General features: G+C 38.5%; 1 protein-coding gene across 1 annotated transcript; it reads left to right on the forward strand.

Moving 5' to 3' along the window:
• Positions 1-26400, forward strand: il21r.1 (interleukin 21 receptor, tandem duplicate 1). The gene is made up of 11 exons (XM_034698062.1): positions 1-191; positions 11873-12046; positions 14766-14833; positions 15172-15274; positions 15658-15763; positions 16864-17048; positions 18601-18734; positions 18842-19031; positions 19278-19353; positions 20850-20943; positions 24706-26400. The coding sequence occupies exons 4-11, from the start codon at positions 15217-15219 to the stop codon at positions 25504-25506; spliced, it is 1644 nt and encodes a 547-aa protein (XP_034553953.1). The 5' UTR covers positions 1-191; positions 11873-12046; positions 14766-14833; positions 15172-15216; the 3' UTR covers positions 25507-26400.
• The last annotated feature ends 831 nt before the right edge of the window (positions 26401-27231 follow it).

Genomic DNA, 27231 nt, shown 5'->3' on the forward strand with positions numbered 1-27231 from the left:
AGACACAGGTCATATCAAATCAATCTATGGAATGCAGTCCCACATATTTTACCTTTGTCTGTTGACACTGTGGCAAAAACATTAGTTTGAATTAACATGCTTAATCGGTAAGCAAGTTAATTTCTGTTCTCGGCTTGTCTGCAGAGTCGGGGAGATCCTGTTCTACAATCCAGGCAATGGCGTCAGAGCTGGTGAGTGCATGTTTAAGTTGTTGATGTCTGTAAAGTAACTGAACATATACTGTAAATAGTGTGATGCTGCAGGTACCGACATGGACAGAGAATTGTGTTAAATTTCATTAAAAAAAATAAACTGAATGAACAGTTAGCTGACAGCTGGCAGATCTATATGCATGTATAAAATTATATCCCTCTGATGTTATTTTGGGAGGACATTATCACCTTGTCATGAGCACAGCACTGCCCATGATGATGACTGGTTATGTAACTATTATGCAATACTTATGTCTCCAGTAATGCTCTGCAGTGTGAGTGGGCTAAGTCAGCAAGTCACAAGTAGATTATCATCACCTTACGCATAATGAACATAATGTGAACGTAGACCAGAACTTCACTCATCACACAAGTGGACACCTAGCAATGTACACCTGTGTGATATCAAAACTATAAGGTGTGCTTAATTTCAACCTCTACATATCCACAGATCAAACTCCAAAATGAAGAAATGCACAGCCACTTTGTTCAATTCTTCATGGGTGGCTGTTTAAGAGGGGATCACCAGGGGATGCTAATTTGATTTGTCTGACCAATCACCCAATAGGGCGGCTTATCCATGACCTCTGAAACTGTGAGTTTTCCAGTCGACTGATCAGGGCGAGAACCTTCACTTGACCCTCCTCAGTCTGTATGGTAATGGTGTTTAGTGGGGGAGGGTCCCTGGTCAGGGAAAAGATGTCAAGGGGCGGGATGCAGCAGGGAGCGTAAGGCCTTCTTTCATCTTCCAAAATGTAGCTCATGCCTAGAACTATAGAAATCTGAGGATAACATTTTACGGTCTTTGATTTCAAAAACAGGAAGAGCCACTGCTCAAAACAAGCCTCTCACTGTTACTTAATTACTTAAATATGATATTAAAGTACTTTATGTTTTAGTTATAGTTCCAATCACCATCATGTGGGGATGATCATGTTGGTCTTTATGGTACTGGCTCAAAAACTTTTCAATGAATTGCCTTGAAAGTGTCCATAAAGATTCATGGACCCCAGAGGATACACCCAAATAGTTAGTGTGATCACTTAACTCTGATCTATAGGGCCACCTGCAGGTCCAGTTTTTAAAACAAGAGTGCCACAAAATTTTCTGCCGGATATGTTTGTCCCAGTTTGACATATAGCTTTGAAAATCCCTACTCTGCCTCCAGCACACCAGGAGGTTGACTTTAGTGGTTCTGAGTGAAATGTTTTGCAAACGTTGAACAGATTGCCGTGAAATTTAGAGCACACATCCATGTTGTCCAGGAGATTCCAGGTGGCTGCAATGAATTCAGTTTCCTCCTAACTTTTCATCCATGGTCCTCGTGGCAACTAACTTATGATACACTTTTTTATTTTTACAATTATTGTGTTACTTTAAGGTAAGTTCTGATAAGAATGGCATTCAAACATTGCAAAACTTACAAAGTGAATGTAATACATATTCCCTGATTATCATTAGCATGTTATCATAGACATGCTTGCATTTAGATGTTGTAATACATTTGCAGTGGTGTACAAAGTACATATCTTCATTACTTAAGTCAAAGTATGGATCCTCCATGTCAAATATTACTCCAATACAAGTGAAAGTTTCTCTGTCAGATTATTACTTGAGTTAAAGTACTGGAGTACTTGCTTTTAAAAAATACTTAAGTATTCAAACTACTTAAAAAAATCTTAAAACATTGTATTTTCACAATACATAAGTGCAGTCAAGACTACATAGGAGTACATACGCTTACATTATGTTTATTTAGAAAACTTTACTTGAAATCTGTATAAACTATACCATGGAATAAAAACAGACACTAAGTTACTTATTTTTGTATGTTTGAGCAGAGTGGGAAACAGGGAGAACATTTCAAACGATAAATATCATTCTTCATTCATTCTTCAAAAACCTCCAACACAGGCTGAAGATATGGCCATGGGTGCTCAGATGGAGAGTTATAGCCATCATTACCACCTCTAAATGAACTGCCTGATCTGAGTGATGCTCTGTGTTTGCTCCACGTTCAACCGTGGAGACGCACGATATACAGGTACGACTAAACCACTGAGAGAAACAGAACTACACAAACACATTTTACTGTCTTAGGGATCAGGTTTCAGAAAAGAGACGGAAATTCATGAGCTGACTTCAAAGCAAAAGTCGTGAGTAACTAGAGCGCTGATAGAAATGTAGTGGAGTAAAAAGTACAATAATTGTCTTCTGAATGTAGTGGAGTAAAAGTAATAAGTCCCCCCAAAAAATAATACTCAAGTAAAGTACAGATACTCAAAAAGTGAACTTAAGTACAGTACTCAAGTAAATTTACTTTGTTACTGTCCACCACTGCACATTTGGTTATATCTAGACTTTTCTTCTAACAGTATCATACCAAAATTGTTATTTGCACCAATACATGAAATCTGAACTGGACTTGGTTGAAGTTCTTGTTGTCTTTTGCGTTAAGATTCTGATCACCGTGGCCTGGGGGACTTAGAACCCTTCAGTTGTGCACACACACAATGCTCTCCCACTCTCACAGTAATATTATCACACCTCTGCAACTCCTCTGTTACTACCTCGGATGCCGGCACAACGATGGGAGGACTTTGTCCCTGCATCATGTCTCTGTTACATTTATATTAAAGGCAAGAAGTTTAATCTCAATTTATAAACTTTAAAGACCGTGTACTGAACTGGTAATATGAAAAGCTTTTGTGTTCAGTGCTATTTAGCCAAATACAAAACCAGCATGGTGAAAGCATTTAAAAATCCCTGCTTAACATGAGCAAGTTGACTTACCTTTATTTGATTTTGTCACAAACGTGTCCCTTTTCTTTTTTCAAGCCAAATCTTCAAGCGAAATTTTTATTTTTCTAATACATGCATCAGCCTTAGCTAACCTGAAGTAATACATGACTAGCTAAGCATCAGTTTATTAACTTTTTAATTCACATGCTTGCAATTTCTTGTTACATTTTTGGTGATCTCTTTACTTTTTACTTTAACTGCTCATGTAACGTCTTTATCACAGAACAAAACAGACATTTGAGTTGTCCTTTGTATTTAGTGCTATTTAGCCCCAAAAAATAGCATGCTAACATTCCAAACCAACATGATAAAAGTCTTAAAAACGTATGTGCTAAACATCAACATGTTGACTTTTTCATTGACATAATTGCATTTTGATTTTGATGTTTAGTCATGCCAGGTATCACCATGAATAAAAGCAGGTAGACAGTAAAAGGGATTTCTTGATCAGCCTCCAAAGCCCTGTGAAAGCATGCTGAGCTTTACATGGGAGTGCTGCGATCAGAGCGCTGAAGCTCAATTAGCTACTGTTGTGGGTGGAGAGGTCCAAATCCTCTCTCGCGGGCCCAGCTGGGGGGATTAAGAATGGTTCCTGTCCCGTGGCTGACCTCTTCAAAGCCTGCGCAGATGTCCTGATCCCACTCCACACACCCAACTATCACGAACACGCACACACACACACACACACACACACACACACACACACACACTAAAATACCCTCTCCTCGTGAACTCTCTCTTGACCCCACAACCAAAACAAAGCACTCAGGTGACATTTCTTATCACAAGAGCTCTCAGATGCTCTTTGAATTGTTATCTCTTGAATCTCATCTCCACTGCCGTACATCTTTCTGTCTTTTTCTTGGTCCGTCTGTCTTGCCTCGAGTCCTGAGAGGGCTCCCTCCCGGTGTCGGCTGTCCTTTGACACAGAGCATGGTCAGATTTCTGAATGACCTTAGCATGTAAATGAGCAGGTCACTCTGAATACTCTGGTGCCCTTTGGTTCCAGTGTGCTTCTTAAATAAGAAACAAGGTCAAGAGGCATCAGAAGAGACATTTTGAATCGCACATCTCAATCGAAATAGGAAATAAACACTTTATACAGAGATGGCTCAGAGGTCCTCTGAGGTCGGTGGTGGTCCTCAAAGGTTGTGACCCTTTTTTAAGGCTATAAGTCATGTCATAGTCCAAATAAAGGCCACCCAATCTGAGCTTCATTTAAGACTAAGAAGGGCACGATGGACAATGAATGGATTAAATCACTCTAGGGGGCACAATCCAAGATTACTTTCAATCAGTAAAAACCCTCAGAGATCTACTGAGAATAAACCGAATGTGAGATTAGCTGTTTGGGTGATTATTTTTTGTTTCTTGTGCCGTCTTTGGTGGGCTGAGGTTTCATGTTTTTTTTCATGTTCTCCTTAAATTAAAAAAAAAAAAGAAAAATGCATGTGATTTCAACAGAGATTAAATGATGAACAAAATTATGAAGTAGAAATAAATTCTGCTCTTCAAGCATACGGAAATTATTACAAGGTTTCACAAGATTTTTAAAAAAAGTGGAGGAAACGGGGGAAAATCCCAACAACTCAACGCAGAAGGCAAGACAAGGCAAGTTTATATATAAAGCACCATTCATAGAAAGAGCAATTCAAAGTGCTTTACAGAGTTAAAAACAAAAACCAGAACAGTAACAATCAACAGAAACACACAGCAAACATTACATTTTTATATGTGTACAGTTATGTTTGATCTACTCTCTCTCTCTGTACTTATGTAACTTGACGTACATAGTAAATAGTGTTGGGTCTTAATTATTTATTTAAATTAGGAGGGATTATTATAAATAATCAGCTCCCTCTGCTGCTCTGAAGTCCGTAACTTGCAGAGTCTTACTGTCCCACCAGACACAGAGTCACAACTGAAAAGAAAACATCCCTTAAATTAAAACATCTGACTCTTTCAGTAACACTTTGTCTGTTGACATAATTATTACAGTCAATTCACCCAATTTGATGCCAGTATATGAAGATACTTGAGATAAGATTTGCAAACCATGAGGACAAAAAAAATGTCCAGCTGCTTCACTAAAACACATTTTCAGGCTCAAACCATGATGTAACCAAGAGGCTCATTTCTGGAAGAAAAGTTCTAAGTTGAACAAAAGTTAAATCACAAATTATTTGTTTATACAAATGTTAAACTGTACTTTCTATATTTTATCAAACAGAACCATTAGGTCACACATGTCTTGAGTGGAACAAAAAAAAGATAAGAGAATTGTTAATTCTATACCGAGCAAATATCCAATCCCAAATTTAAAAAATCTGTCTTTTTAACCTGATTCTCTTTTCATGCTTAGGTTTTTTATTAAAGTTGGCCAACTTCCTTATATGCTTTGCTCCTGTTACAATCACCACCACCATTAGGTGCCTGAATATTAACAAGTAGCAACCTCTGTGGTTGAAAATTGAAGCCAAGCGGGAGAGCAAAAAACTGCAGTTCCTCAAGTGTCCACTAGAGAGCGGCTGCAAAAGCCAATGACTCCCTATTAACAACCTTATTAAAATACTGATTTCCAAAGCAGAATTTAACATGTTTATAAAAAGTTTGGGTGATGCAGCTTCAAGTCTTTTCAATACAGCATGATGTTCATTTAGTAATCCATGCGCCAGTTTTGTTATAAAATAAAGAATATTGCTTCTGCTTTGGGGTAAGGCTACCTCCTGAATCACATACCACTTCAACAGCAGGCACCAGGAAGGAGGTCTAACATATATGTCCTCACTCTTGTCTAAGTCAGTCACTTCTGGCTCCAACAAAAAGAAGCCAAACTTGAAGTTTCCAAACTCAACCAATATGTGATTTCACATCACAACATCAAACTTTAATACTCAGTCAGAGGTCATTCCATCTCAGCAGTATATCATAAAAGCCAACTCAGCCAACTAGCAGGTAGAGTAAGGCCTTCTTGCTCATATCTATAGTCCTGAAGTCCAGTGATAATGGCCATTTAATGGGACAGCTACACCCAAAGTGGAGGGTTTGTTTCGAGCCACAATCAGTTCTTTGTCACATCTGCTCCATCTTATCAACCATCAGCGTCTCCAATCTGTCCATCTTCAATTTCTACTATCATTTCTACATTCATCCATCCACTACTGCTACTACATCCGTCGATCGACCACCCCCCCTCTCCCTCATCACCCCCACCACCTCACCACAAGGCTGTCAGAGTTTTAGGGATCCGCTGAGCTGTGAAATCGCACAAATTGCTGTTGCTTTGCGTCTGGCCCGGCAACAGAGGGGGGAGATTGAGCGAGAGACAGAGAAAGAGAAAGAGAAAGAACGAGAGAGAGATTTTATGCTTCAACACTTCTGAACCTGAATCGCCCCCCACCTCCCTCCCTCCCTCGCAGCAGCCCCTTCCTCCCTTTATTCACTCAGACATGGACAAGCACACGCACAGCTGCAAGACCGCAAATCTACCCACCACAATCCAAATATCCCCCAACCCTCCAACACACACACACACACACACACAACTTCTTCACCATCACCTCTGAACATGTGACTGCACCACCACCACCACCACCACCCTCGCCACCCTCACAGTAAAGACACCTCCACCACTTTGCTTCAGTGTGCGGGTCACTTCACAGAACAACTCGACGAGAGGCTGCAGCCCTCGAGAGGATAAAACCCCTCCTCGACCTGCCAGAGCAGCTTCTGCCACCTTTAGTAGAAGGAGCAAAGACCCCCACAAACACACCCACCCACCCACCCACCCACCCACACACACACACACACACACACACACACACACACACACACACACACACACACACACACACACACACACACACACACACACTCAATATGCCCCCGGAAACACCCTCAGGCAAAAGGTCACAAGCATAGATTATGTTGCTCTTGATACAAATTAAGCATCTGATGGTGTTTCTTGTGTTATCTTGTTTTACTTAAGCTAACAATCAGCTTCAACACTGTTCAGATTAATGCCATAACTTCTACTAGACTCTAAAATTTTGAAAAAAGTAATTTTCAAATTATTGTCAACGTTTTTGCTTGTTTGTTTTGAAGTTTTCTCTTCATATAAAACATGTGATATTAATGCGTCATAGTACAGACTGTCAATTGGAAGGAAATCCCCTGAAAAACTGGACTTTTCAAGTGGTTATCCAAAAATAACAGCAAGGACTTGTGGGTCTTATTAATCTTGACTTTCATGTTTTTGTGCACTTTTTTAGAAACAAGTTAAAAAAAAAATCGTGACAACAAAAAAAAGGGAGAAAGCTCCTGACCCTGGAGCTTTAACATTCATGTGTAATATAACTGATGTGTGAAATGTTAAAACTACCATGTGCAGAATACTTCTACTATCACTCTCCTGCAGTATTACTTCTCAGTACCTTCATGTACATTTACATTTAATACTATATGCTATCTTACATTTATCAAGTTATATACAATTACTCTCTATCACTGCCAATCTTCCTGTTAAATCCATTTCTTCCTTTCAACTTCTCTTCCTTTTGTACTTAAAGCTTCCGTCAGTACCTTTGAGTTTGTGTTGATTTTGCCGCCCCATGTAGGCAAAGATATGTACATTTCAAAGTGTTGCTGATTTTGTTCTGTACACACCAAGGTAGTTTTTGACAAAATTCTCATTCTGTTTAATTCGAACAGTCTTTCTGTGAATATTTGTTTTCAAAAACGTAAAGGCAGACTGTTTTTTCAGCAGTCTTTCACTCTGTTCTGACATCTACCCCCTCTCATCTTTTCATGCATTAAAAATTACAAATACAAATTGTCATAACTGATGGTCTTGTTTGCTTTTGTAGGTCAAAAAGAGAGATCAGTATTCATTTCAGTCTGTTTCACAACAAGCCAAAAACTCCCCACAGGAGCTTTAACTTATCCTACTTCTATTGTTATACTTTAAAACATTATTTCTTCACAGTTAACCCTTTGCAGTTAATTTCATTATTTGATGCTTTGTTGTGTCACCCCTATCTTTGTGCAGTAATTTTGGAGCCATCTGCTGCTAGAAAAACTTTGAGTATTAAAGAAGTTATACCCCATCTTCTTGTCTTACAAACAAGATTAAAAAAAAACATCATAACACAGGCAGAATTCAACAACCATCTCCTCCTCAGACACTTGAAATGAAACAAAAGCTAAACTTAAGGAGTGCCGTTTTTAAAAAGTCATCAGATCCAGCAGAATAAAGGAGGGGGAGATTGTTTCATGCTCTTTGTAGAACAATAAGGATCTGTTGCCTCTGGTTTTGAAATCTGGCCTGAGCTGTAGCCAAAAGGTTTACAGAGAGGTCAGGAAAAGCAGAAATGAACACGCGTATTTAAATTTAGGTGTGAAAAAAAGCAGTTTGGCAGTTCAAAAATGTTTGATTTGAATAATCAAATAAGAACTGTACCATAAACTTTTCTTCTTACTCACAAAGTCAAGTTTTTAGTATCCTACATGCAGCTTTTGCTCAGGGTGGTTTTCCTCAAGGCAGTGGGGGAAGAACAGCAAAACTACATATATGATATAAATAAACAAATTTACTTATCACACAAAATATTCTGAGTCATTGTATAAAGGAACACTGCAGATTGTTTTTGCGATACAACTGATCCCGCTCTACATTAAGGTCCCTGAAGGTGTCCATTTACATGGGTTTGACCTGCAAAATCCATCTACACTGCCCTCTGGTGGAGAAACCCTTTACTGCTCCACACTGAAATACTCTAATGCAATATGCTTTAAATAACCTGTAGATATCCAGGAAGCAAATAAATATTGATATACTATCTGGTTGCAGAAATTTAAGTTTCATAATTTTGTAAATGTACCAATGATTCGTCTAAATAAGTCTTGAGAAATCTCAAAAAGGTATAATCCTGAAGGGAGTGTGAGTGTGAGTGTGAGTAAAGAGGCAGCAGTAATGTATTCATAGTCTTTTGACCCTTTTGTATTGACATCACACATTATTGTTCATATAGCAGTCAAGTTAACAAAAGAGGTTATGTCCATCAGCCTAGATTTGAAATGATTATTTTCAAATGACTAATTTAATCTCAGAAATCATCAAAGCATGTTAGAACCCCCATGGAAAGCACAGAAGACTCCAACACATTGGTTAAGTTTTGCAGCTTCAGCAGCAGCAGACTGGTGTACACAGCTAGACCTATTCAAGGTATAAAAGTACCTTTACTTTTGACATAATGTGAACTAATGTATTATTCACCTGACTGGACATTATACTGATCTATGCTTCTCTTCATATTTTTAAATATGTTACACATTCTTCTTATAGTGACTTCTCATCAGCTCCCCTGGAACAAGTTTGGTTTGCTGCCTTGCTTCAGGGCATCTTGACAAATTCTTGTTTCTGCTATGAAGGATAGGCAAAACATTCCTTTGTCATATTTTAGTCTCAAAGGAGGAAGTTATGTTCTTCTTTACTGCATTGAACACAAAGCCCTACATTCAAATTTAAGCCTAAAGAATAAAAAGTAAAACTGAAAATTTAAATTGTAGTTGCACATCTGAAATATTTTTCCATTGAGGTGCACGACATTTTGTGTTACTTCTCCACACTTTAGAAATGCAGCAGCATGAAGGGTAAGTTTATTTTAAGCAGCTTGACGTGTTTATTTTCACTACATCCTCTGTTTTGGGACCAGTTCCTCGATTCACTTTGAGTCCGAGCAACAAAAGCTTCAGTCAGGAGGACAACCCTGCTTCTTGAATGATCGACCACAAACTGTAAGTATTTTAGTGCTGTGATTTAATTTGCCCTCCTCCTCCTCCATATACTGTGGAGACATTTAAAGATGCAGCATGATTAATTAGCTTTTCCTACTCTTTTGAAATCCACATCTTATTGACAATCTAAACTGTTGTCATAGATTAAATTGTGCTGCTGTCTACCACCACATGATGGCACTGCGTTGGTACGACATGTATGAACTCAAATGAAGCTTAACCCTCCTATTATCCTTGGGGTCAATTTGACCCCATTCAAAAAATAATAGTTTACTTTTTGTTTTGCTTCATATTTCATGACTCATGATGATATATTTTTTAAATGTGCTGAAAACATATTGCATGCATTTGTGTTATGAAACGGGTTTGCCAGGTAAAGCTGTGTTAGCCTTTCTAACATTAGAAATGTCCGTGTTGAGAGAAAATATTTATATTATATTATATATATCTTTAACTAATTTATTTTTCTCACTTTAATGAGCCACATTCCTTGACTTGTGAAAATGGTGAATCAATGTGAAGGATGATCTGTGCTGTTTTCTGTGTCCTTAATGTTTCAAAGTAATAACATCCAAAAGAAACTTGTGGTATGTTGGAACCTGGGCTTTACTTTTACAAGAGTAGTGGGGACAAAAATTTGAGGGGTGAGCAGCACAACCGGCTGCAGCGGCTGTAATCAATGGGGACAAATGTGCTCTTTCAAACTACGTCCACTATAAGTGCTCGTTTTTCCCACTGAAAGGCTCTTATTGATTTTCTACGTGTCTCTCAAAATTACAAGAAGAATCTCTAAAAAGGCTCCAAAGCCTCCAGACTTCATTGTAAGAAACAGTCATTTAATCTAACAGACCCCATGCTGTTTTAGCTGTGTAAAACTTTTCTCTGTGTGTGTGTGTGACCTAACTGAAAGTTTGACCTGATGGTGGCACGACAGAAAAGGTCATATCTTCACCAAAACCAAGAAGGTTCATACTCTTGTGCTCATTAGTATTGTCAGTAAATTGGAGAAGATTTGTATAAAAACGTTTCAAGATACATTCATTCTAATTTAAAAGTTTGGCCAGATGGTGGCACTGGAGGACATGTCAACTCACTGATAGGTGGCACTATCAAGGGGTTATTTATTTATTCAACAAATAAACAAAAGTGCCTTACACAAAAACGTCGTCAACAATTTTGTAAATCATTTTCTGGAGGCAAATACGTTGTATGTGTTAGTAATATTTGAGGATAATAGGAGGGTTAAACTTGAACGAAGAAGTCATCGCTAAATTTGCAACCTGCTGCAGAAGAAAGAGGTTCGTACTGCATTTTTCTCATGATCTGTGGTACAAGAAGCAAATTCTCCTCCAAAGATATTAGCTTAGAGTCAATATATAGAGCTAATGTTTACTTTGAAAAGAAGTGTGATGCTAACATTTCGCTAGATATCGAGCTAGGTAATTTATTTTTGTAAAAACAATAAATAGATAATCCTAATAATAATGAAAATAAAAAATCCATTGAACAACATAATTGCTGTAGTACAATCGTAGGTAATCAAACTCTAAACTTAATTTATTGTTTTATTTTCACCGGTCACATATTTACATTTTCTTGTGATGATGAGAAAACAAGATGTGAAAGTGAAATCGAAACAAGCAGGACAAGGCGTAGTTCCCCACTGAGTACATGCTTGGACAGTCTTGTGCAAATAGATATGTGTGTTTCAGAGTTGGACAACAACTATTATGAAAGCCAGTGTATCATTATTTTCCTCTTGAGGTTTTTGCACCAAACAACTCCAGAACACCCCTCATATTTTATCTTATAAAAAATAATGTGTGTATGTATAATTCTTATATCTTGATGCATGTTGAAGCTTTGTTGCACTCTGTAACCTGTTGACCAGATCCTCATTTTCATTTCAGCAGTCCAGTCACGAACTGTTTGTCATCTTGTTTATCTGGAAACACTGTTGGCTGTTTGTTGGTCTGACATGGTTGACAGAAATATTGCTCTCTCTCTCTCTCTCTCTCTCTCTCTCTCTCTCTCTCTCGCTCTCTCTCTTTTTTCTCTAACAGCCTTACCTCCATCTGTCTGTGAAGTGTGAAGGTAGCATATTCTACTACTTGCGCGACTCCAGTTGAGCAGCGTGGATCCCTGCTCAAAAAGTGAAACATATGCACTTACAGGCCAGCGAAGTCAACCAACCTTTGGATAAGGAGAAGTGGATTGCATGACTCTTAAGAACAAAGGTACATTATCAGTCTTGCACAGCACAATTTGTCATTGTTTTACTGTAACTGCAGCTCAAATATCCTGAACTGAAGCTGAAAAGGATTAGTGGGCGACCAATAATGAATTCATGTTGGCTGGTGGGCGATAAAAAAATGCCTATATGACATTATTGTTGCCTTTTTGCATTTGATAAAACAGCAATTAAATAATAAAAATCATTCTATGCATATTACATATATGTGGTTAGCTTAACCAGTGACAGGTTTTAAATAGATTTTTAATTAATTCATGAAATATAAAAACACATTAAGTTACGCTTTAGATTTCAGAGCATGACCAACATTAATGTCAATAAACTGCATTATTGTAAACATCAGAACAGGTTGTATATGAAACACCAGCCAGTAACTCTTTAATGTATGATCTGCTATCATGTAGGATGGGAAAAACAAGCTATAATTAACATTGCTCGACAGCAGCCACACTGATGAGGTTGCCTGCAGTGTCTGCAGATATTATTTGTTCAGATTCTTTCATACTGCTGATTAATCAGGCTATTTCTATCAAAGATGCTTTGAATACAATTCAGTTCCTCTTTTTGACAACTTTGCACACAGGTAACCAAAGCATACTAACTCAACTCAGTTATAATTCACCTAGTAGTGTTTCTGATCACACCTATACACGAAAAACAATATTTCATTATCTGAGTATGCTGTCTCTGTCTATTATTTCAAACAGTCATTTTACTTTAACATTTGGTGCAAAATCATGGTGTCTCACTTTGTCCTACATGTAACAGTATCAACCGTGAGAACCATGCCCCCAGCCCTGCCTTCCTGCCCTATAGACATAAGATGACTAACGCGATGGGTCACTTTACAGTCATTTCAAAAAATAGTTTGGAACATCTGCAGTTTCTCACAAAAAAGACTGAGTCATTCAACACAACAGACACCAAGTTCTGCTATTTTGGAACTAAACTGAGAATGTACTGAACAGCAGAGGACTGCCAGCTGATGTCTGCAGTTTTGGTCAGCCATGCTTTCTAATGCGTTTGGTAGGTTTGTAAAAAATATATAAGAAGAACCAGAAATCAGAGTGAAGTGAACACACCAGTAATCGAATCTGCTGTCAGATAAGTGCATCAAACGATTTAAAGGAAGTGTTGACGGTTTAAGGTTTAGAATAAACCTTAGTAACATCGACCTCTGGTGTTTGTACAGGACACTGCAGCTGCATTTAGGCCACGGGCTGCGCGCTTCGGGCACATCTCGGTCGTTACATTTCATCTTATTATGACTCCACTCTACCCGACTTTAGGCTCTAACCTAAACCTAAGCTACAACACAATGAGCAGCAGCACTCAGACCTCACCCTATCAGCAGCCTGCAGGGTAGAGGTAGTGCACTGTTACAGCATGGCATGAAGGAAAACTTTATTTTCTTCAAAAAGCCAAATTATCCCTCTATTAAACCTGTAATAATTAGCAGTCACAGCGCAGAAGAGCAGCAGTTATTGTCACTACCTGCTGACTTTTCTCTTCATGAGATGACTTATAGTTCAGGTAATAAAATACGCCAGCAATAAATAGTCCAGCCCTCATGGTGACATCTAAAAGTGTCTTGTTTTGTTCGAGCAACAGTCCAAATCACCCAAAAATATTTCATTTAATATGATGTAAGATCACAAAAAAGCAGGCAGGTCTCTCTTTGAGAAACTGGAACTGTCTGACATTTTGGCTTGAAAGGTACATCAACCACTGGTTGATGGTGAGATCAGTTTGCAGATTAGGTGCAGGTGCAAGGCTGTGTGTACTTTTTGTCCGTCAGAACGACGCCTAGCTTTGACTAGTACTTGTAAAAGATGTGACATTAGGTTCATCTGCACCTCCTTGGTGGTTTGAATACCACCCAGGCCCACCCACCAACTTTTATTGTGCTGTTATAGAGTTTATATGATACACGATACAAGCATGGACCAATGCTTCTTACAGTTAAGTTCCTGGTGGAGACTTTTAGGTTTAGTTTGAAATTCTTCAAGTTAAAAACATTTAGAGAAGATTTAAAGATGTGAGCCGTGAGGGGCTCCACAGATGGATTATGACTCATTTAACTTCTAACTCGATGCACCCTGATGGAAACTTCTGAAGCCAGCCGATACGCTGCTTTGTAGACCTGTAGGTGGTTGATAAGGGTCTGATGAAAGGTATCAAAAACATCTCTGCTGTCAGTGTTCAGAATCATTTCAGTACTGAAACATGTTCTGTTCCTGTGTTGAGTTAATGTCAGAGTGATATGACCATGTAGGGGCTCTGTTCTAACTAATACATGTCTGATAGAGAGTAGATCACAAAGTGTTTAGAGGAAAAGTGGTCGCTTCACTTTGATCAATATATTTGTATTCTGTCCATTTCTCGTTTAGAAATACTTCAGCCCCTGTTCTCTAAAAAAGAAGAAAAAGCATCCATTAAATTGTATTCAATCACACCTTAATTAGACACAATACCTTTTCTCTTATTTCTTTTTTTTTTTTTTTTTTAACCTTAAAAAAAATTTCAGTTTCCTGTTGACTCTTTTTGGTTAACTATTGCATATTCATAGAAACAGTGGATGTGGGGGAAGACACCGCATAGACAAAAGCTCAGAGACTGAAACCACATCCTGAGTCATGCCACTGATGATGACGCCTTCAGTGCGAGAAACCTGACATGTTCCTCTAAACATTCTCTCACAGACACGCGTGCATCAGTGATGCTGTTAGCTGGTTGACTGGTTATTTGGCTGAAGTTTAAATTAAAAAAGGTAAGATTGTTTTGGATTTTTGAATGAAAAGAGAAAATTAGGATGAAATGTGATTTAAAGATTTTTGTGAGATCTTTTTCTGTTTTTATAAATTTGCAGTTAAACTTCACTGTGACTGTAACAAATGAAGCTATGTGCTTATGATGATGTGAGATTGTAGAAACTTTAAGCGCTTTTGTTCCATTTAAAACGGAGTTATTCAAATGTTGTTCTCAATCCTACAAAAAGGTTCGATCATTTACCCTTTTTTAAGAGTTAAATGTTTTTACCCCAAAGAAAAATCTTTCCCCAAGAAAACAAATCGCTTTAATTGTATTCTTATTGTTTTTATTTTGTAGTGTTTCTAAAGTCTAACAAGAGGCTGAAAACAGTGGGATTTCCCCATGGCTCTCAAAGCTGTCCTGCTGTTGCTGTCGGGCCTCGCTTTATCCGTTCATTGTGGTAAGGTTATCTCATAAACGTGACTTTCTTTCTGACGCATTGATTAGAATTCCCTAAGATGTTTACCCGTTTAATTCTCTCTCTTTAGATTCTCTTTTTTTCTTTGTGGTTGTTTGGGATTTATTTAAATATTGGTCAATTTAAACTTTCGACATGGGGTGCCGTTTCGACCGAGTGGTTAAGTCGGGCACCCCATAAAAAGAGTCTTTTGTTCTCACTCTCTCACCTGGTTTCCTGATCTATTCACTGTCCTGTCCTCTCTGCATGATGGCATAAAAGCCCCAAAATATCATACAAAAAGAAAAGGTTAGATAAACAGTAAGTGGAGCAAGAAAGCTGATAAAACATTGTATGAATGTCAACATTTTTCTTCTTTGTTGCAGAAACATCATTCTGTAATGTCACCTGCTCGACGGACTTCGATGTCATGGTGAACTGTTCCTGCTCAGCCTCTTTGCAGACAGACGTCCTCGTCACAGTCATCTGCAGGTACATTTCGTTCTCTCTACAGCTGTAATGAGAATCACTTATTTTAGTGTTTCACATGATCTGGCTCTATGTGGCTCTGGAGCATCACCAGTTATCTGTTGATCTCCCACTCTAACTTACAGATAATGATAAGAAGCACTATTTTAAAGCCGTGCTCTTGGTTAATAATATAAACGTTACTAGTGATATTCTTAACATTTAGAAACGTCCTCTGCTGTTGGTTGAGATTGCCTCGGGGCCATCTTTGGTGGAGTTGCTTTGGAACACTTTCTCTGATCTAATGGAAACACTGCAGTGCTGAATAGACCTCCACTGATGCCTCTAATACGTCTTCCTTGAAGCTCTGGCTTCTAGAAGTTTCCACCAGAAAGCTTTCAACAGTAACACATATCAGTGATGTCATACTGTGATGTTTTCTGTGTTTTATGTTGTTGGCATAGGAAGTAGAGCCTTGATTAAACACTGTAGAGACAGATTAAGGCGTTAAAGACAATCTGATAATAAACTGGCTTTGGCCTGGGCTGTTTCAAAGTTTTCAAATGTTAGAGTTCCAAGATTTTTATGAAGAAACTTCAAAAGCAAATATCATTTGTTGGCCCTGCTCCTCAAATGTGACAGTTAGATGATGCTTTATGTCATATGAGGTAATACACTGAGCTATGTGTTGTTTTTTTTACTTAATGGCAGTAACAGACTAATGGGTTGTGGAAACAATGTATGCCATTTTCTACTTTTTTATTCTGCTGTTAAAGGCAGAAGTGTAATTCAATGGATTAAAAAATGTAAACAGATTTACTCAAAGTGGAAAAAAATGTTTCCAGAAGAAGGTCTTAGCAGCTGCATACAAATAAAGGGACTGGTGCATTACTAAGAAGCATTATGGTGGGATATTATATATGTGTATAGAGTTTACACCACTGAGTTGTGCCCTTCTCTTCTCAAATATTTCTGCTTTAAATAGAATTAAAAATGTGAATTGGAGTTTAAAAACTGTCAATGCATCGGCGCTGCTCCCTCACACTGAGACTACAATGTCTCATGCTGAGGGCTAGATTTGTGTCACAGAGCGTTATCGGTTATATATCTCTTTTTGTCTGCAGCGATGATTCAGGCCTCGAAGCCAATGGCAGCTGTCAAATCACACCGACGCAATCCTGGTGCGTCATGTACCCTGACAATATGGACGATGTTACCTTTGTTGGAACGATGTGCACCGCCATGGTCACTCAACAAGGTGGTGACGTCCAGATGAATGAGTCGTCTGTATGGGAGCTGAGTCATGTTGGTGAGTAAAACTGATAACAGATAAAGAGCAAATCGGCTTTTCGGGTTTCGTCATTTCTGCTGGTCAGATGAGGTCAGAGATAACGAAGAATCTAAACAAGGTCAAAGATCAAATCAGCCGAGTCATCCTCTCTGATCTGTTTAATGAAGCGGAAATATGAGCATTAAAAGGTTCATTAAAGGTTAAATGAGAAATGTTGTTTATGCATTTATGATTCTTTCAAAGGACGGAAGCTGAATACACTCAAAAACTACAAAATGGGTTGTTAAATTTAACCTTCAGTCGTTTGAGTCATATCAAACAGTAGTTCTGGGAATTTTCACACACACACCAACGCGCTTCACTTCTCATTAAGTAAGAAAAAAGTTAAGATGATTATGAAGTGTTGCTTATGATGTGTTAATGGCTCATATTTTCATATGTACTTTAACTGAATTAGAAGATGTTTAACTCTTAAACTCTTTACATCTTCTTTTTAAAAGTTTTAAATCACACAATGGAACTGTGTGCAATACGAAACTTGTTCTGTAGTTTATTTTAAAGCTGCTGTGAGGAACTTTTGTTTTGTATTGATTCTGGCGCCCCCCTTGTGGACAAAGCGATACCTCTTATCTCTTGTCCTATACATGCAAAAGTAGTGTTTTCAACAAAAACCTCATCCTGTTGTCTTTTAACAGTCAACTTTATCAAGCAATGTGATTCTTTTCCATGAAAACAGTCAAATAAAGGCTGTTTCTGAAGCGAGATGTCCATCATCTGGTCTGACACCTACCCCCTCAGGGCAGTTTCAGGCATTAAAAATGACAACAGAGAAGGTGTCAGTGTTGCTGCTGATGGTCTTGTTTGCTATTGAAGGTCATAAAGAGGCATCAGTATCATGTTCAGTCTGTTTCTCAGCCAGTTCAAAACTCCTCACAGGGCCTTTAAATCAAACTTTTATTTTAATTAAAGATGAAAGATACAAATAAAACCAGAAACTAAAAAAATCCATATAATTGAAATCAAATCAAATAAGTGTTGACAGGAGTTCTGTCTGCGTCACTGGGGAACATATTTCAGAAACGTTTTTGCTTACAGATGTTATCTTGCTTTGATTTCCTCCATCATCAGGACAGTTTCCACTCTGTTGCATCATGCTGGGAGGTTGCAGCTCCGGTTGCAGCTTCACTCAGGATGTTGTTATTGTTTTTTGCGGGTTTAAAGCAAAACTATGAAAAGAGAAATCCGATCTCAATCATGTATGTGATCACCGCCAGATGTCTAAAGTGACGGCTGCTTTTGCATTAGTTGTTGTAGGGATTGTATTTATATTGTCACTTTGGTATATTCCAGTGTTTGTGATATTTAAACATTATTTAGGTGGAGGCTTCAAAAAGCTCTCTGAGTTTTCTACCTCTCACTTCACTGTCTGTTATGCTAATTTTACATGTATTATTTTTTAATTGTGCAAAAATATGAATAGATTAAATAAATAAACAAATGGCTCTATGATAAAATTGATGCCATCATTTTTTATTTTCATAACATTTCTCTTTGGACTTCTCTCTCACAGTCAAAACTCTGCCTCCCTTCGATGTGCAGATGACAGACAGTGACGGTTTTTACAACATCACTTGGGAGCACGACAACGGAGACAACTTGCTCACATACAGAGTGCGCATAAGAGAGAGCAGCGACTTGTCCAAGGTGAAACATGAACACGACCCTGAACTCAAACAAACTGAAAATTAAACTTTTAGTGTGTCTGCTGAAAAGTACACTTCACAATGTTCTCTTTCTTCTTCTTCTGACAGGATCCAGCTCTTTTGTCTACAGCCAAAGCAAAGCACTTTCTGTTCAAGCACATGAAGCTGCAGCCTCATGTCACCTATACTGTGGATGTGGGGGCCAAAATGGATCCTGATAACCTCTATTTGGGTCCGTGGAGTGAGTGGAGCTCCTCTACTGAGTGGAGGACTGTGGGAAGTTCAGAGGAGATTAAAGGTAGATGAAGAATGAGTATTCAAGATGTTGAGCTTCTTTTCTCGTGCTAAATCAGATTGTTGTGGCTGGTTTCGGATGTTACATTGGTTTGTTATTATGCTATAAATAATCTTGCAAGTGCAGATTCAGCACTGCTCCTTCATGCAATTATAACAGTAACATGCAGTGTGAAGATTATTTATCATTTCATGTTGTCAACACATGAAATGTAAACACATGTCATACACATTTTGTCTCCTTTTGCAGGATTTAATAAAATGTGGTGCTTTGCCCTCCTGGTCTTCCTCGCTGTCTTTGGGTTCTTCATATATATACAGAAAACGTAAGTACTGAAAACATCCAATGGGATTCGAGTGTTTAACCTGGATCCTGCAGGTCACCAAGAGAACTGCATAACATGGAATGTCTCATGATTTTCAGATCAAACAGTCTGATATTTGTCTATTTTCTGAAAATACACTGGGGTTCATTTCATCAGTGAGTCTCCCACACAACCTCAAAAAGCCTCATTTGTGCATTTTCAATACATGGTCTTCAGTATTCAATAAGTAATGCTGGCTTTGAGAGAAACAGAGGCAAACTAAACCAGAAGTTTGAGAATACAATATTTAAATCAAGTTTAAGGTTAGATTTCAGAGTTTACATGAAGCGGCACACGCACCCACTGCTCAGAAAACTAACTTAGCAAAGTGAAAGTAAATCCAGTCCTTAAGGTCAGCAACACTAAGTCTTCCAGTAAGCGATAAGCAAAAGTTCTCACTGCTACAATACACACTTTCCTGGCATCACCTCCTACATGTAGAGAAACCACTGCTGTACGTGCAGCAGCAAGTTGCACATAAGTGGATAGCAGACATAGGAAGTCATGCAGAGCAGCATAGTCAGATACTAAGAGAGATTCACTCATCAGGCGCACAGTAACAGGAAGGAAAAAAGCTAAAGATGACTCTTAGAATATTTATGTGATTGTTCCTGTCCTATTAAGAGGATATCAGATGAAACCGTCTGTGAGCAAGAACGATTCAACTTTGGTTTTGGTACAGTGTGCAGTCTTTGGTTTTATGCAGTCTTTGGTTTTATGCAGACCTCAGCTGAAGCTAATCCTTCCTTCATGAAGGTGATGGAGTAAAACATTTTTGCAGAACCTTTTTTTAAGCCCTTTTTTAAATTTGATGAGAGGGGACTAAAGAGGTGATAGTCTTGGTTTCAGTTTGAGTCCATATGCAAAGGTGTGGTGAACTTTCAGACTGTTATGTGGGCTGTTTTTAAAGATAGAACTTGTTGATCTTGCCATGGCTAATATATCAGACAAAACTTACATCAAGGTCTCAGTTCATTATCCCACTCGAGATTCCTTTAGTTTTGTAGTGTACGTATATAATCAGAGGTAAGCGCTCTAAAAAGAGAATCCAAAAGAATAGAAGGGGAGTCCTCTTACTTTTCTAAAACTGTGAAGAATGTCATCTCAATAAGGTCATTATTTTTTCTCTTGAATAGAAAATGTAAAAACAATCTTTAATTTAGTTTACTCAACACTTTTCTTGCCCATGGAGCAAAACCAGCACATATCAAGTTCTTTTGAAGCTGTTTTAAGTAAAGTGTTTTTGTAGTTTGATTTTTTTTTTTCTTCATGTTGACAGTCATTTCAGACGATCTGTTTTATGAGTGAAGAGTTAGAACACAGCCCACAACCTTTTTTCTGCAAATGTCACATATGAAAAATGAAAACATCTCAGGGAAAGGGTCAGACTGTTGAATTGAAAAGTGCATGTTCTGTCTTCCAATTCATTTTCTGACATAATTTCAAAATCATTTCAGATATCTGCAGAAAAAACTCCACCTGATCACATACATCCCCACCCCAGATGAGTTCTTCAAGCCGCTCTACCACAACTATGGAGGGAATTTTAAGGTGAGAAAAAGGAAAATGAATTCTGTTCAGGTTTTCTGTGTAGTTTCTAAATAATCCCAGCAGGGGCTGCCCAAGAGGGGACTTTTGACACACCTGCACCTTGTTACTGGGACTTTCCCCTGACTTCACATGTAGGGTTCATGAAAGGAATGACTCAGTGTGCAGGGGCTTCAAGAGGCTTTTCGTTTTTCATCTTTCTGACGTGCTGTGGGTGGATATTTTTTTGTGTGACGGCCTGACCTGTTCCACCCCAGTGGAAAATACCCCATCTAACTCTAGCATCAGATCATGTATGTGTCATCAGGCTTGAATCAGCTTGTTTTTCACTTGAAAAGAGTACAGTGAGAGACTTATTTAGTTCCCATTTTTGTGTCCATGACACCTCATTGTTTTCCTCTTGTGTGGATTATTTTTGTCTGTCTCTTGAGACTGTGGGATGGAGGGGTCCTTAGGCTGTTAGAGTTAAGTTTCTTTATGACAGTGTGGGGAAAATACCATCAAAGTGATCTTACTCAATTCTAATGAAAACCTAATACATAGAAAACATCAGTCTAAACGTCAATACAGTTATTATGAAATGATGCCAAATTAAATAGGTGTTTTTAAAATGACAAAGCCTCTGCTTGGTGAAAGTGTCCATAAAAAGCTTCAACTCAGAAACTTCAAACAGCCTCTCTGGTTCTCTGCTCAAAGTAAGAACTAATTTCCCTGAGGCTCTTAAGTCATATATTTGAGCCTTCCTGGCTTAGTGTCTTCTTACTCTTTTAACATCATACCATGTTACGATCAAACAGACAACTTAAAGTGGACTCTTTCAATCTCAAACAACACGTGAAACTGAAACCTGTGTGCATTTACATACATTGGCCAGCAGAGTGTGCCACTGCAGCAAGCATAGGAGAGATGCTGCAGCGAAAGGAAGCACTGACAAAATAGAGAGTAAATTCAACCAGCAGTATCTGAAGAGGAAGGAGAAGAAACTCTGCTGGGTCTTTGTAATCACATATAGGCTCTCTTTGGATACCTCAGACTTGCTGTACTATGTTAATCTTGTAAAGGAGGGTTACATGTGACAAAAGTAAACTCAATCAAAAAAACAAAAATGCAGCTGCCCTTCAAACATCTCTGCAAGGCACACAGTAGGATTTGTGTTGAATGAAATGCATTTATTTTGCATGGCAGCAAATGGTTTACAAGCACAAAAACACACATATGAGTATGTATCTAAATACAGCAGTTCAAAAGTTAGAGTTGTAGGTTATCTTCATGCAATCTGGAAGACAACAGAGCATATTTAAATGAACTATGTGATTTTTCTACTTGCATGCATTTGCTTTGTAGCAGACATAAAGGCAATTTGAGGAAGCATCGATAGCTTTGTACAGCTTTTCATGGAGTCTAATAAGTCAACAGGGGTGCAGTAGTATAGTGTGGAGAAAATAATAATCTACCATGAGCTCAAAATATTCATGGTTAGATACAGATTTTCACAAATGTCTGTCATCACACATTTTCCAAAAAGTGATTAAAGTTAGATCCTTCCAGTAATGAATCCAAAACCGTTTAAATACTCCACAAATCATTGTGTTATGTCATTTTCAACCAGCCCCTTTCATTTTATAGAATATGCAATATATCTTATTTTAAATTTAGTGTCACATGTCATTCTTCATCACATTTTTGATCTTTGCATAATTAAAATGAATCAAACTGGAAGTTAACACTTCTTATTTTCTTAAGACGCTTCTTGCATCAACATACAAAGTAACATCTCTGCAAGTATCATCAGTTTCATACGTTGGTAAATGACACCTTCACAGTGAATCTGGCAGATTAAACCCTCTCATTTCTGAAATCCTCGTCTTAGTTTTTTAACTTTGCTATCTCACTCTTGTGGTGTAGACTGCTTGTGTTACCTCTGCTGCTCAGTGATGTTGATGAGCTCCGTGCGTCAGGATGTGGTGTCCTTGGCCTGTAAAAACAGAGTCATCCTTATCTGGCCTTCATATCGCTGAATGGAGGCTAGAGGAGTCTGCAGAAGGTTTACTTGAAGATGTGCAGACACATTGATGAGTAAGAAGAGATGTTAAAAGTGCGTCAAAGTAAAAATCTAAATCAAATAAGAAGCAATATCTCTGTGTTCAGCACTGCAGTCTTTTCATTGTGGAGTTAACCCTTTTCCATCTGCCATTAAATACTGATACACTAAGTTTCATAGTGACTGCATGACTTTAAAATCTTCTTCAGAACAATATCATGAAGTTCTTGAAAATGCAGTGGTGTAAATGCAAATTTGGATCATTGTTTTATTATTTTAAATAGATACATAAATAAAAGTTCAGACACTAAGTAGGTAGAAGTGAAATGTTTACCCAGGAGGTCCATGACATCCTTTACTTCAGCCAACATGCGTTTGATATGAACTGACCTGTTTGTATTGATCAACTGGATCTACTCGGTCTTTTGCAAAAGCAGCAAAATGTTTCGATATCTTCACATGAAAAACCATGTAGAAAATGAAGGTGCCAGGCACCTGCACAAGAGTTTCAGCCATGCTGCTTTGAAGTGGTTGATCACTTAGTGGAAAAAGATTAGATCAAGAGTAATTAACACGACTCCTCTTCTGTCACATGCTGCCCAGATTTTTATGCTGCATTTAGCTGGTTTGGAAGGCATATATTGCCTAAAATAGACTTTAAAAAGGGTCAGTTTGACCCGCAAGTTAACAGGAGGGTTAACTTGTAAAGAACTTGTGGTCTTAATGCTAAGCTGAATGCCTGCTCCAACTTCAGACTTACCAAAAAATAAAGGTCTCACTCTTTGAACAGTCATTCGACAACTACTGCTTTGTTTTTATATCTGTGCTGGGCTGATCATGAGACCTGTATGATCCCTTACAGTATTGGCTGATTGGTTTAGTTTTTTTTAAACACTGTGAGAGGCCCAGGTAACTAAAAAGTGTTGATACTTGCCTGATTGTCCCAGATACATGTTCTGTTAGCAGTGGAGGACATCCTAAAAAAAGGTGGAAAATCGGGATACACTGTGGGTGCCAGTTGGTTGACAGGGGTTGACAGTACTGAAGTCAGGGTGTGGTGTGAGGTGAGCCTGTCGTAGTCTGTTCTTTGTGTCTTGATGCTTGAGTGATGTGAGATCGCTACATTGCTGTAACCTACTGGGTGGGAGTGTTAATGTTCAGATTTACACATCAGGGAAACCAAGGACGTCCTCTTTATCACTCTGCCCCTGGAAAACTTCCAAGATGCCATGTCATGACTAGTTTGCTGTAACAGGTGGATTTATTTTGTTTTGGGAGTTTGAAGGAAATTCCTCATCGTCACTCTCCTCCTGGAATCAGTTCTAAGTGGCAATGACGATGCTGCTCCTTCATTTCCTCTGCAGTGAGGTAGCAGGATTTCAATCTGGAGATGTGGGCAAAATCTCCCCCATACATATTGAAGACCTACTTAGGATTAACACATGTGTGTTTGTCTTTTGCTTTGCTTTTCTTCTGTAGGCTGAAAATAAACCTAGCAGCAATTTAGCCTTGCTTTTAAGCTGGAAGTAGCTTGTGCCTCAAAGAACAATTAACAAGTTACATCTAGCTTGTTTATTCATACTTTAACTGAAGTTTCAAAATGATGAGTGTGCCTCTACTTTGAGTCCATTGCCTGAAATAAATATGGACAACTCTTACCTTCATTACTGTTATCATTTATTCAATCCCTACAATATTAATGCCTTCCATTAACTCTCTTTTAGGAGTGGGGGAAACCTGCATTCAGTGAGTACGACTACCTGAAGATCAACGCACATGTTCAGAAGAAGAGCGAGAAGGAGCCGGATGACTTCGAGTGGAAGAATGAGAAACAGAGTTTCAGGGAGGACAGCGAGATTAAACAAGCGGGTCACTTCCTCCACATGCTGCAGCCTCACAGCAACTCGCTGCCGTTCCTCCAGGACGGTGGCAGCTCTCAGAGTGCAGGTCACTCCAGTGGACACGTCTCCATCCATACTGTAACCCTGTCAGGAGAAGAAGAGTTTGAGGAGGAGGTCCGGTCGAGGAGCTCTGTGAACACGCTCAGGAGTTACAGAGATGGAGAAAGCTTTGGTTCATTTGGGGACGACAACATAGAACATCCTCACTACGATTTAGAAGAACATCGAATATCTGGGTTGCATGGACAAAGTGGGATGCTACCACAGCGGGATAACCAATTATCCAATGACTTATCAGTGGGGAGTGTAAACTTTGAGCCACATGCCCAGATTAATGAAGCAGAGAGGGTATCACTGGACTCATTCGTCTCACATGAGCAGTCAGAAGACGGCTACCCTCATGTGGACCTGGACACCATTGATAGTGGTTTTGGAGAGTGCAGCAGCCCTGGAGCTTCAGACTCAAGCATAGCAGAGCAGATGGATTTGTTTCAGGAGCACAAGAGCTCAAACTCTAACTATGTTAAGCAGTGGATGTTCTGTAGCACTATTCCAGAGGACTCAAACACAGACAATGAAATACATGAATCACATGAAACACATGAATCACACGAATCACTGTGACTGATGAAGCAGATGAACTCTTAGAAGTGGACAAATATTTTAAAGAGGGACATTTTCATCGTCATATTTGCAATAATAGTGTGACAAATAGAGAAGTGGACTATATGTCTCAGCTCACTTTGCTGTAAATAATGTAATTAAATCAGATTTCATTTGTAAACTTTGTAATATCTATAAAGCTTTTTTTGTTATTTCGTGTAAGCTGCACTGTGCATTGTTGTTTTGAATGTTTTAAGCCTTTTTCAGTTTAATTGAAAACAATCCATCAATTATAAACTCACCATTTGACAGAAAAGGACTGAGGACTTTGAATTCACAAACGTGATAATCATTTCATAACTTTTTTAATGCTCCATCTGAGTCTGAATTGAATGTGTATAAATATATTACTCTTATTTAAAGCATCAGTTCACACTGAAACAGCCTGCGATGAGTTATTCTCACACTTCAGACTTCACAGGTTTTTGCAACACGGGATCAAATTGTTGCTTAATGCAATGACTGCTGGAGAATGTTTTTTGTCTCAGCTTCATATTGTAATGGTCATGCATGCTTCATCAGCTTGTATTGTAGCACCTGCAAGCATGCTGCCTTATCAAGATGTCTGATAATGTCTGTTTTCCTTGCTGGTGCATATTTTCACTAACCACTGTAACCATCTGTCCTGTTTTGTGAAATGTCAGTAAAAAGAGAAACTTCTTATCATCTGTAAACTCGAGAAAAATATGTTCTCTGGTCTAGGCCTCCTTTATCAGAGGGAAGTGGAGATGCATGCCAAAGAGGCTTTCATTATCTGTTGTTTACAATGTTTGTTTAACTTAAAGCTCCTGTAAAGACTTTTCAGCTGGTTATGAAACAGTCGGAAATTAATAAAAATGCTTCTATGCATCCTAACAAAGCACACAAGCCTCTAATTGACAAGTTCAATTATTTCTACATGGATACTGTAAATGTCTGAAACTGCTCCTGGGTGGTAGGTGTCAGATCATGATTACACAATGCGGGAAAAGCTTATTTTTTCTACAGCAAAGTTTTACACCAAGTGATATGTTTGACTTTTAAAAGAAAGCAATTTGAGAACCTTTCGTTAAAAAAAACACCACTTATAGATGTGCATGGCAAATCAGCAAGATGAGAGGCACGGCTTTGTCCTCAGACGCAGCAAAATAGAGAAAACCCCAAAGTTCCTCACAGGAGCTTTAACAACCTTTTACATTGTAGTTAATGTTCTTATACTGCTGTGGAAGTGTGATATTGTACCATTTAACTGTACAAAACTCACCCTAAACTCTGAATACACTGACAAAATGATTCATTTGACAGGATTTGCTTCTCGGAGCCCACGAGGAGTATTTCCCCTCCTTAAGCACCTCCATTATTGACATCACATCAGGATATTATGAAGAGGTTGAAGGTATACATTATTCAGACTTTGGAGACACCATTAACTGAAAGTATCTGAGAACATGTGCGGGTGTATTTTTCCGACTGAAAAGGCTCCTGATGGTAGCTGCTGTGGGAGGGGGAAGTGTGTTTCATTTGCTTTCCAAGTCCAGAGTTTCCTACGCAGCTAATCATCATCATTTGTTTTTAAGCTTTGTAAAGCACTTTGACTGAAAGCGCTTTGACTGAAAGCGCTTTGACTGAAAGCGCTTTGACTGAAAGCGCTTTGACTGAAAGCGCTTTGACTGAAAGCGCTCTATAAATACAATTATTATTATTATT

Source organism: Notolabrus celidotus, chromosome 12 (assembly GCF_009762535.1).
Source record: "Notolabrus celidotus isolate fNotCel1 chromosome 12, fNotCel1.pri, whole genome shotgun sequence".
NCBI classification, from domain to species: Eukaryota; Metazoa; Chordata; class Actinopteri; order Labriformes; family Labridae; genus Notolabrus; species Notolabrus celidotus.

Bases quoted from the DNA above. Each gene is read 5' to 3' on its own strand.
- il21r.1 (XM_034698062.1), top strand. From the start codon at position 15,217: ATGGCTCTCAAAGCTGTCCTGCTGTTGCTGTCGGGCCTCGCTTTATCC. The intron at 19,354-20,849 runs GTAAGTACTGAA...AAATCATTTCAG, and splicing joins TTCATATATATACAGAAAAC to ATATCTGCAGAAAAAACTCC. The intron at 20,944-24,705 runs GTGAGAAAAAGG...ACTCTCTTTTAG, and splicing joins ACTATGGAGGGAATTTTAAG to GAGTGGGGGAAACCTGCATT.